This window comes from Chinchilla lanigera, unplaced genomic scaffold (assembly GCF_000276665.1).
Source record: "Chinchilla lanigera isolate Chin_1 unplaced genomic scaffold, ChiLan1.0 scaffold00073, whole genome shotgun sequence".
NCBI lineage: Eukaryota > Metazoa > Chordata > Mammalia > Rodentia > Chinchillidae > Chinchilla > Chinchilla lanigera.
Window position 1 is genome coordinate 12,130,223 of NW_004955474.1, and position 12,610 is coordinate 12,142,832.

Sequence of the window (12,610 nt, forward strand, 5' to 3'; positions counted from 1 at the left end):
TTTATCACTTGTATTTTAAATGCAAGCACTTTTAAATGCATTGGGTTAAATACTCAAATACTTAAACTGCCTGAGTGCACATGCGAATGTATATCATGTTCTACATGTGTGAGATTAATTTTATCTTAACTGAAGCAGTGAAGCACTGTTTTGTGTTATGAACCAATCCCCTACTCTTGAGCTCCTATTAAAGTGATCTACACACAGTAAACTCCTAATAATTTATTGTTAAGAAATTAATTAATTAAAAGTCTAGGATATAGATAAAAACTGAAATTTTTCTTTTGTACTGGGAATCGAACTCAGGACCTTGCACTTGCCAGGCAGGCACTTATGCTGCTGAGCTATATCCCCAGCCCAAAAACTGAAAATTTAAACTATATTTTACAGAAGTAAATTTTGAGGGAAAATGTGCTCTATAAAAGATGTATTTTAGGGTCTTAAAGTTGGTATGATTACAGATTAATTGCTTCTAATATAATTGTTCTACCCATGTCAAAATAAAACAAAACAAAAGCCTATTACCTTCCACAGTCTATCTGTGAAACTTGGCCCTCAGTCCTTTCCACAAGTTGTGGCCTATTATCTGGGCCGAGGGGCTATGCCCCAGCTGTCCAAAGCTATTGCCTCCAAATGTGAACAACTGGCCACTCTGTTTTTTCAAAAGGAGAAATCAGATTAATTTCATGTTAAAAATGTAACTAAATGCTTATAGAATAAATACTAAATGCTTATAGAATAAATGCTTATAGAATAAATACCCTAAGAAAGTAATATGTGAAAAATAATTTCCATATAAATAGGAGAGGTCCTTTATTATTCCTAAAGTGAATAATGTAGGTTTAACACATTAAGCATGAAAAAATTGACATTTCCTTAAAAGCCAGGCACTCTGAAGATGTGTTATATAGTATGAGAATTATAGTTAATAATGATATGTCACACACTAGAAAATTACTAAAAGGGTAGCTCTTAAAGATTCTTACCATAAAAAGGAAATCATCTGAGGTAAGATATGCTAACTTTCTTGATCATGGTAGTCATTTCACAGTGTACACATATATTAAAACATCATAGGGGGCTGGGGATTTAGGTCAGTGGCACAGCACCTGCCTGGCAAGTGCAAGGTCGTGAGTTTGATTCCTGGTACCAGAAAAAAACAACAACAAAACAACAACAACAACAACAACAAAAACCACCATATTGTGCACCATGTATGCATACACATTTTGTCAGTTATATCCAAATAAAGAGAAAAAGAACTAGGCGTTTGGTGTTTGCTGAATGAATGGATGGACAAGTTAACTGGTTCAAGAGTAACATCAACATTGAAGTACAGGGTTGCTTTTATTTATTTGAGCATTTTCCTGAAAATACATTTTTCAAAAGATGATTCCACAATTAAAAATGACTCTGGCCAACTGTTGTGGCTCACACATGCAATCCCGGCTACTTGGGAGGCTGAGGCAAGATCACACACTTTTTAGCACAGCCCAGGCAACTTAGCAACTTAGTGAGACCCTGTCTCAAGAAATAAAAAGAGGTGAGCCGTGTGAAGGCCCTGGGTTCAGCCAAGGAAACAAAAATACTTAAAAGACAATTCTAGCTTTCTGCTATCAATTAAGAATAACATAAATCAAACAACTGAGGGGGTTCTAGTTTAAGATATGCTTTTACAATGATGAGGGGAATGATTAAAGTATGTTCTGTGCATGTACAACTCTGCCAAATGAAACCTGTTAGTTGATAACCAAAATGCACTTTAAAAGTGTAAAGGTAATCACCATGGTGAAAGCTGTTGCATCCTAGGTTTAATGTAGTCTCTCCACAAGGCATTTGCTAAAAAGCTTGTATCGAAGCTATGTTATTTAATTAAGAGGTTACGGTGTGAACCTGGAAGGTTAGTGGTCATAATGTTTTTACTAACAAAGAAAAAAGCTGTCTTCTTCTTTAAAAGCATAAAAAATATCCCCCAAGACTTGATTTTTTAAAAAAGATATGCTTTTAAAGCAAACAAAAATCATTTGCTGAGTTCAATGGTAGAATGCTTACCTAGCGTGTTTGAAGCTCTGGGATTGATACACAGCACCACAAAATAAATAAATACATAAGTAAATACATAAATCAATCAATTCATTTGGAATACATAGTTTTTAAACAAAGGTTTTGACTGTACAAATAGTTTCAATCTATCAATGCTACTGGGATATATTGATGGCTAGGACAAGAAGCAGAGAAAAACATTAATGAAACTAGGTCATAATTGTGTCAAGCAGGAAATGGAACAAAGGATATTCTAGGCTGTAAAGTGGGCTACTGAATACTAAAAGATTAGCTCCTACATTTATCTAATTGCTATCTAAACATATTTCCTAAAGCTGACATTAACTTTTATTATTGGATTTTGAAAATTGATTTATATTTGGTCCATCACTTCAGATTTTTGTGCACTGAGAAGATATGGCTGGATATTGTTATACATCTTATGCAGTAGTCTGGACAGCTGTGTCCCCTAAACTTTATATGTCAAAACCCTAAATGTGATGATATGCAGGGGTGAGAGCCTTTGGTAGATGCTTAGATCATAAGAGAACCGTCACAAATGGGATTAGTGTCCTTATAAAACAGGACTCAAGAGACCCTTCACCTCTTGCTGTGAGGACACAGCAAAAAGATGGCCGTCTGTGAGCCAGAAAGTTGGTCCTTGTTGGGAATCTGTTGGCACTTTGATCTTGGACTTCCTGGCTTCCAGAACTGTGAGAAATAAATTTCTGTTATTTGTAAGCCACCAAGTCTATGATATTCTATTGTAGGAGCCTGAAAGGACTATGACATCTTGCTTTCAACAATAATTAACACATGTACCTTGTTAACATTTCTCTAGGATTTTAAGAACTAGCAACATGTTTTGGATTACCTGAGTAAGCACTGCAGTGTGTTCATAACCACAGCTGATATAAATCACACCTAGATTCTTCAGCTCCCCAACTGAAGGAGGTTTATAGCTTTGCACTGTCAAAAAAAAGCAGAATTCTAGAATTCAAGAAACAAACCCAGAATTTAATGAGTTTTAATATTTTTATATCTTTTATATAATTATTATCTTATAATTCATTAATATGATTTGAAAAGGGAACAACCAGAAGTATAAAAGAGAGAAAACTGTGCTTTGGAAAAGACAAGAAAGCTGTCCCTTAGCATTTCTTTCTGGAAATGCTTAGGAATACATTATGGAATGAATTATGGAAATCCTTAGGGAATGCCCAAGGCTACTGGCCTAGAACCTAAGCTTCAAGACTCTCCCGATAATACTGCTGTCATGTTGTATTCAATTCAGTTACATAGTAGGTGCTCTGCAAATATGTAATAATAGTAAAGAGAATTGACCTCACGTTGAGGGTGTTAAATAAAATAAGATGTAAATGCTCACATGGTACTGGCACATGAGTGTTAACTATATACTAGATGAATGCAAAGAACTGAACAAGGGAGTAAAAGGTCCTTGTGTCTGTTATCTAAACATGTCTCACACTGTTTACTGATGACCAAGAATGAGAAATTTCAAAAATGTAAAAGTTAACACTATTCCTACAACTTGTTATTCATTTCTTTTCAGAAGGAGAAAATTCTTTGCATGCGTACTTCCCTACTTACTGCCATAAAAACTTAACATCTGGTAAAACACTCCTATTTGGCTCACTACAGAACATCACTTTAAAAAGTATTAAATTGGGCTGTCATCAGTCTAACAACGATAGCATAGAATTATTCCAGGTACCTATACCACTAAAATTATTCATTACGTTTATGAATGCAGCCATATTTTCTCTGAGTACAAGGTTCTTGGAGAATATTTCATGATGAGTTTTGTTATTAGAGGAACTGGTTGTTTACAGGAATTTTCTTTTGTTTTGAGGAACTGGCCATTTCCTCTAACACTAGCAGACTTTAAATCTAGTGGTTCCCAAACTTTGCTGCACACTGGGGGATCTTTAAGACTGACTGAAACCTGGCTTTCAGCCTCAGACATCCTGATTTAATCAGCATGGGTCGGGGCTGGGGATTTAGCTCAGCGGCACAGCGCCTGCCTGGCAAGCACAAGGTGGTGAGTTAGGAACCTTGTACTGGAAAAAAAAGAAAAACCAACAACAACCAAAAAATCAGCATGGGTTTAACCTGGACATTTTTAAAGGGATTTTATGGTAGACAGAAGATAGCCTCCTGAAGAATAAGTCTACCACTTTCTAACCTCAGAGCCTGTGAATATGTTAGACTACATGGCAAAGGGAGGATAGAGAACAACTGGAATTATATTGCTAATCAGTTGACCTTAAAATAGGGAGAGCATCCTGTACTATGCAGCTGTGCCCAATTAATTACAAAGACCCTTTAACTGAGGAAGAGGGAGGCAGAAGGGTCAGTGTCAGAGGAATGATGTGAGAAAAACAGTTGGCCACTGTTAACTTTGAAGAAGAGGGCTGAGCCAGTTATGCAGGTGACTTCTAGAGGTTGGGAAAAGTATGAAAGTGATTCTTCCCAGAGTCTGCAGAAAGGAAGGTGGATTTGACGGCACCTTGACTTTAGCCCAGAACCACGTCAGACTTCTGACCTCTGTAAGATAATGAATTTATCTTGTGGGAATTAGTTACAGCAACCATAGGAAGCTATGATAATGTCCCAGGTGATGCTAATCTGTCACAAAGTCTGGGAACCACTTTAACCTGTGAGCCCAGCCCTTGCTGGGTCGGTCTTCCAGTTGGAAAGAAATAACAATTGAGTGCAAGAACAAGACCGTCTTCTTAACTGGTGGGACCTTATTCCCACTGAGGGCCAGCTGCCCTGCGGTGTTGTTTCCCCAGCCAAACGAAGTTCCAGAGAGAAACAGGGCAAAGCTGTGAGCCCCTCCTGCAGCCACGTGAGCCAGCGGGATCCCCTGCAGGGACCTCACCTCCTGAGGGCTGGCTTGAGAGGGGAACTCCTTCCCTAGGCCCAGCTGCAGGTGGCTGTTCTTTCCCCATGAAAACACTTGCCCAACTACAAGATAAAGAAGAGAAATTCAGAATCGCACACACACTGGAAAACTAAACTCAAGGTGAAACTACTGCCTTACTTCTACAATACTTTGTAGCTTTATTGAGGTATAGTTGACAAAGATCATATACATTTAAGGTGTTCAGTGTGCCCAAACAGCTAGAGATGGTAGGTGGAAGAAATCATATAATTGCCATGGGATATAAGCTAGTCTTAGGCCATGTGTTGCAGTGGATATTGGGATGTAAACAAATATAGGTTCAAATTTCATCTCTTCTACTTCTTAGTGTTTTAACTTTGGTTAAATTATTTGAAGCCTCTGTGCCTAAATTATCTCATTTGTGAAATAAGCATGTGAATAATACCTGTTTTCTAGGAAATCATATGAGAAAACACATGTCAAACATTTAACACAGGAGTACGCACACAGAAAGCAAGCAGTAAACATTAGCTACACAAAGCCCCTGTGATATGGTTCTAGAGATGTGTAACATATCGCTTGAAGGACAGCAACCATTGCACGACCCTAGAAAGAGATCAGGATAGGCCACCCCAAAATGTGTCATTATTGCATAAGGTTTATTTTGACATGAAGGCAACTGAGAATCAACAGATGCAAAAATAGTTTCCAGCCCTTATCTGCCGAAGAGGCAGGTATAAGTGTTTCCTAGTGAAGGGGTTTCCCTCTCTCATACTAGAGCAGGAAGCAGCCCTTCCCCTGGAGACAGAGTTGGAACTGAGATGAGTTTGCATAAACAAATCTAACTAAAATTATTTTACCGTCCTTACCTTCCGATGGTTACACCTTATATTTTCCAGTCACTTACTTATAACTTCTCATTCCTTTAAGCCCAAACTCCTTTTCCTTTGTTAAAGTGATCTAGAAGTCCCCAAATCTAACCACTTCTTTTAGTTTCTTTTCTTTGAATGTCTGTGCACACAAATATGAATAAAGACTAGATTTCTTGTCTCTGCTAATCTATCTTCTGTTCAATGAATTTGAAGGCCCCAGATACACAAGAGCGTAGATTTTCCTTTCCCACATTTTCTACTGAGAAGTTTACATTGACAAAAAGTATAGGAGGGGTTAGTAGAAAAATGTAATGTCAAGATTTTGACATCTTGACTTTTTTCTTTGATATAACAAAAAGAGTCAGATATCCCCTTTTCTCAGTTTGTTGGTATGGACAAACCATACAGAATAAAGGGCAAAGCACTGGAAATGAAGCCACTATTAAGTTCTGACGGAGCTGGCCAGTCAGGTCTTATGAACAGGAGACCTATATGGTAAGATATGAGTTAGGCACTATTTACAGTATAAGACCAAAGAAACTTGGAAAAAAAATATGAATAACACTACATCTGATAAAACCTAGAGAGTTAAAAACTTCTAAATACATTAAAATGAATCCTAATAAACCAACAGTATTGTTATGGTTTAGATTTTTTTAATGTCTGCCAAAATCCTCGCGTGCTCAGTGGTTGGTGTGGGATGATGACTGGGTCGTGGGATGCTATAATCATCAGTGTTAATCCACTGACGAATCCATAGCTGAACTGCTGTTTGGAGGTCAGGCCTGGTCAGAAAGGGCCAGTCACTGGGAACATGACCTGACATGGTAAACCTCCCTCCCCTACTCCTTTTTTTTCTCTCTCTTTCTGGATGCCAGGACTTTCTACCATGCCGTTTCTTCCCTGGAGCCAACTGCCCATGGGCTGAGCTATAAGCCAAGTAAACCTCTCCTTTTTTAAAACTGTGGGTGTTGGGTAGTGAGTCCCAGTGATAAGAAAGTAAGTTATCATTCATATTAAAAAAATTGCTTTCTAGTTACTCAGAGATCCAAGTGTTTTTTTTTACCTTTTGATAATGCCAGGGAGTAGTAGTGTCCACAGGAAACTTGTATTATTTTTATATCAGCCAGAGCTTTTATTTTCCTATAATTAAATGATATAAAATCTATTAATCCTTATTTAGGGTAATAAGACTGCTTTCTGCATCTTCTGTAGTTCATATGTATTTTAAAATAATCTTTGTGCTCACTGTGGGGGTACAAATGGGTCCCCACAGTTACTTCCAAAAAATAACATTAAGATGGAAGGGTCACATCTGATTTCACTTTGCCCTTCCTTCATGGAACTATAATTAAATACTCAGCATTATATTTTTTCCCTATCTTTTTTCCTTACTACACTGTCATCCTTGAGGTTAGGGACTGTATTTGTCATAGTTATCTTTGTGTCCTGGCATCTTAAATAGGGCCTAGTTCATGATACTCAAAAATACTGAAGGAAGGAAGAAACTGACATACTTACTGAGGGATAAAACTGATTTCCTCAAATTTTCCAGTCCCCAGCTGTCCACCAGAACCCACTTCCCCTGCGAAGACCTTTCCTCTATGGCAGAGAGTGGGGAGTGCTCCTTCCCACAGCTCACAAGATCAACAGGTAGATTTGCCAACACCTGGATTGGTTCTTTGGGAATAAAAGCAAATCAAAATCTGCCCCCGAAGGTTATTAACAAGTTTAAGACAATACTTTCATTCAAAAAGAAGGGTCTTCCAGACTTCTTGTCTTCAACGGTATTTTTAAGTCAAAGCCTAAAGTCTGTTCTAACTACTGGAAGGAAAGAAGCTCAGTATATGTTACATTGTCTTTATGAGAATATGGCCACATTAAAATAATTGGAACATCATTTGGCTGAGACGGTTCTAACATCTTGGACTCCCGTGTAAGCAAATGGAAGCCTAACTTAGCCTAAGAAATGAAACTGAACAACAGCTAATCAGAATCCATCAAGGACACTACCACTTAGAGATTGCCCACTGACCTCTAACTAGAGACTTTCCATTTTAACTAATCAAGACTCTTTTCATCTTGCTTACTCAAACACCTTTTTAAAGTTTCTTCCTGGAATTCCCTGATATTCCCTCAGTTGAGCCCAACTGCTCCAGGTCTGGTGCTGTCCTGTCCACAAGTTTACTGAGCAGTCAAATAAAATCTTTAACATTTTAGTGTACCTCAGTTCACCTTTAACAGTTGATAAAATGGTGGGCATCATAGAGAAGGGTACCCTCTACGGACTAAGATGCTAGACCAAATATTTCTCCATTCTGGTGGGAGTCAACTTTACCAAATAAAGGGACCAAAGAGAAAGCAGGATCTTCCCTGCTCTACTCTTTTGCTTTACCCACACTGAACAGTGAGAGTTACAGAAGATATCAATAAGTAATATCCCTTCACTCTTCAATGTAAGAGGTTCCAGTGTCTGCACACCCACGAGGCAGCCTCCCTTCCGATTTCCTCCTGAGGAAGGGACTCACTGCCCTCTTCTTATATGCTTAAAAACAGGACATTATTTTCCTTTTATGAAGGTGTCTCCTTGCCTCATGCCAAAAAGAAAATGGTCACCAAGAAAATAGAGTCAGTACCAAGACAAGACTGCGTCAACAACCCTTACTGAAATAACTTTTATCTCCTCTTAGATTCTCATATACATAGTATAGTGTGTATTTGGACTGATTTTTGCTAATTTTCTTTTGTTTTTCCAAGAAATGTTCATGTCTTCCTTTTAGATTTTTAAAAAATTCAACTGAGACATAAAAAACATAAAAACTGTACATGTACGTGGAGTACCATGTAATGTTTCAATAAGTATACACTGTGTACGTTTAAATGAAGTTAAACTTGCCTCCTCAAACATTTATCATTTCTTTATACTCAAAACATTCAAACTCCTTTCTTCTAGCTTTTGAAATAGTACATTATCATTATTTATAGTCACCCTACTTCCACCAGACTTCTTACTGCTATGTAACTGTCACTGAGTACCCATTAAATAATCTGTCCATCTCTGCCTCCTCCCATTCTGCCTAGTAAGCACTATCAGACTCTCAACTTCTAAGGGATCAACTGTTTATATTCCACCCTGGCCTTTATATGTCTGGTCTATTTCGCTTAACACAGTGATCTCCCCACTTCCATCCACCAAATCACAGATTGTTCTCCTATTTCCTAGTTTTTCCCCCATGATTTATCATCCTCTGAAGCGCAAGTCTCCTTTCCTTTGTTAAGTATGGTATATAAGTTCCTGAATCTAAGCACCTTTTTGAGTTTCATTTGTTTCTACGAATTCCCACGGACATAAATTATTCCTTGTGTAAAGATTAATAAAAAATGTGTGTTTTTTTCCTGTTAATCCTTCTTGATATTAAATTTGCAAGTCTCAAGAACTGAAACTAAGATGGTAGGGGAAAGGTTTTTCATCTTTCACACTCATTGAAACTATTCTAAGCAAGTAATCAGGAACTTGGTCAAATATTTACTTAACATATATCAATCAGTATTACTTAGCAAGAGCCCCTAAACGGAAACGGCCTAATTTCTACAAGAATAGCGATAATTAAATAATGATATTCTCAGAGCAATTGGTACGTAGCAATTTAAAATATATTTTAGAAAGCTACATAATAAAAGGGCAATGTTTATGACATTGCTTTTTTGTTAAAAATTCAGTTTATAGAGCTCTATAAATACTGCATATACAAAATTATATACTGACGATGTTTATAAAGATTAAATATATATAGAAGAAAACGAGAAAATGCATCAAAAGTTGGGAATTGTCTTTGAGTGTGACAACTGTCTTTGAGTGTGGGATAAAGGCAACTTCTTTCCCATATTACTACAATAACAATAAAAATGCTGTTGCATATTTTAAAATTCTAAGACAAGCAACATCGTAGGGTGTTCTGGGCTGGTGGCAGGTGTCCGCTCACGGTCCACGTCTGGAGCTGATGCGCTCGCGGGGCGAGGACCGCTCTGCAAAGTGGAGGTGACGGACCACATCTCTATCCAGGGGACCACGGCCCAGGTTACTTTGCGCTATGTTTCGCTTGACGGTGAATTGGAAACCGAAACAAACCCGAGGCGCGTGGGAAAACGAAACCGACAAAGGTGAGCTGGGCAGCGCAGAGCCCCGCGCCTGGGTGTCCCGCGGTACCCGCACCCAGCTCCCGTGCACGCCGCGCCCGGCCCTGTGCTCACCTGGCCGCTCCCTGCTGGAGACGTCTCTCAGGCCCAGCTGGCAGCGGCTGTTGTCCCCGCACGGGTGCAGGGCGCGGTAGGTTAGCAGCAGCAGCGCGTGGCGTTCCCCGCTGGCCGCCTGCAGCAGTCCCGCGCCCGCCGCCTCCTGGCGCTGCGCTCTCTGGGGCCCCTCATCCGCGCCTAGAAGAAGTACACCCCGCGCCCGGCAGCCTCCATCGGGTCCTTGAGCTCTGCGCGCCAGGCTCCGGAAGGGGAGTGGTGGGCGTGAGCTCAAGGCTGGATGGTTCAGCTTCCTGGGCACACCCTGCCGCCCCGTAGCAGCCCAGTCTCCCTCCTCACTTCCCTGCGAGTACCAGGGAATGTAGAGGACTCGCCAGGAAGAGCACTACATCCCACACTGTGGCCGTGGACTAGGCAAGTTCCCTTCGGATTCTGTGCCTCAGGCGTCACACCTGTAAGATACAGACATCCATATAGCGAATCCAATGTTTTAGGAAGACTCAAGAAATAATATTTAAAGCGTTGGAATAATGCCTACTGTACTTAGTTAATAAAAGCACCGGAGCGCCTACTCTATTCTAGAAGTTGATTTTGGCCCTGGAAATATGCCAGTGAAAGACAACATCCCCGTGGGGGATTCTTTTTTTCCGGAGGGGAATAAAATATAAGCAAATAAATTCACAGTGGCATGATAAAAAATAAGGCAGGCCATAAAGATCAGAGTCCAGACGGAATAGTATTTTTGAGAAGATACCGGGGAAAAAGACCTCTTTAATAAAGTGCCATTTGAGCAGAGAGTGGGAAGAACACAGGAAATGAGAAAATGAATCATAATGTTATCCGGGGGGAGAGGGTAAGGAGAAGCAGCTGGAAGTTTTGAACAGAGAAGTGCCATGATCTGACTATAGTTTTCAAAGAATCGTTCTGGCCCCTTTGTAGAAAAATCACAGGACAAGAATGAGAGTAGAAAGCTAGTGAGCAAAGGCTGCCGCGGAAGTCCAGGTCGGGATGATGGGGAGTCTATGCTGACACCCAGAGGGGAGGAGCGAAGCTGTCAGATTCAAGATGTGCTTGGGGTCTGAGGAGTCAGTTTCTAGGGCTAGGGATGTAGTTTAATGGCAGACTGTTTGCCAGCACTCACAGGGTCTTGGGTTCAGTCTCTAGGACCATAAAAACACAGTCCACAGATGTGCTAATAGATTGCAAGAGGGAGGAAAGAAGAAAAATATTGGGGATTACTCCCGGGTTTGCCTGAGCAACTGAGTGAATGCTCTACTGGGATGAAAAATCCTGTTGGAGTACAGATTTGGGCTGTGGGTCAGGAGGACAGATTGTTAATGATAGATTGTTAAAGAGGATTCCATGATCCTCCTAAAACATATTGGATTGTTAATGAGCTGCTTGTTACACAAGGAGGAAATAGGATAAAGCATTTTGGAGTTTTGGAGAGAAATTGGAGAGAATCAGAAAATTGGAGCCCAACGTTGTAAAGATAAAGCTTAAAGCCAGATGGCTGAATGAGATCGCCCCTGGTTGTAGTATAATAAGGGTTAGAGGACTGATCACAGGAGGAAGTCCAGGTGTACACCAAGTAAAGAATAAGCAAATGATCAACTCAGCCAATTCCTTGTCAATGACTGAACATTGATGTTTAGTTTTGACAAAATGGGGGTTGTCATGGTTTATATCTTGATGTCACCGCAGAGCCTCAGACACTCCTAAGTGGGGCCTTTGGTAGATGATTGGATCCTGGGGACAAGATATTCATCAGTGGGTTAGTCCACTGAGGAGTTTACAGCTGAGTGTGCTGTTGGGAGGTGAAGCCTGTTTGGAGGAGGTGGGTCAATGGAGCATGGCCTGGAAGGGTCTCTCTCATCTTCCTCCCTTGAGGGTGCTCTGCTGCCAAGCCAGGAGCTCTTTGTCCTCTGCCATGCCCTGTGCCTTGGAGCCAGCCTACTGTGGGACTATGGACTAAAACCTTTACAAAATGTGAGACAAAATAAACCTTTCCTCCTTAGACTTGTGTGTATCAGGTACTATGTCTAACAATGAGGAAGTAACACAGAGGTCATTGGTGACTTTGATCATGCTAATCCTCATCAGCATTATCGTTTGATATTTTGTTATCATACAATCTATTAATATAATCTCAACTCACCCCTTTGTGACTATGTTTCAAGTTTTGTAAAGGTAAGAGCAATATTTGTTTTTCAATCTCAAGAGTACTTGGGATTTGGTAAATTCTAGTAAGTATACATTGGATAAATGGATTGATGAGTAGTGAGTAAATGAATAGAATGTTTCTGGTTTCATTTTGCTATATATTACATATAATTTTTTTCTAATAATAATTTTTCCTTAAGGCTTGTTACATTTCATAGGCACAAACTAAAAGTTTGGTATTATCAGTATAAGAAACTGAACCCTCTTACTATTTCTTTTTAAGAAATCTACTAGAGGGGCTGGGGATTTAGCTCAGTGGCAAAAGCGCCTGCCTGGCAAGCGCAAGGTCGTGAGTTCGGTTCCCGGTACCAGA

At 39.8% G+C, this 12,610-nt stretch overlaps 1 protein-coding gene across 1 annotated transcript in view; it reads right to left on the reverse strand.

The window, feature by feature from the left end:
• LOC102008939 (probable E3 ubiquitin-protein ligase HERC6) overlaps positions 1-10,547 on the reverse strand; it is a 61,651-nt gene extending 51,104 nt beyond the window's left edge. The window contains 9 exon segments of the mRNA XM_013502713.1: positions 526-590; positions 593-652; positions 2,918-3,015; positions 4,810-5,034; positions 6,890-6,966; positions 7,345-7,441; positions 7,444-7,503; positions 10,075-10,459; positions 10,527-10,547. Of these exon segments, the coding sequence (XP_013358167.1) occupies positions 526-590; positions 593-652; positions 2,918-3,015; positions 4,810-5,034; positions 6,890-6,966; positions 7,345-7,441; positions 7,444-7,503; positions 10,075-10,459; positions 10,527-10,547 (1,088 nt within the window).
• Between the last annotated feature and the right edge of the window lie 2,063 nt (positions 10,548-12,610).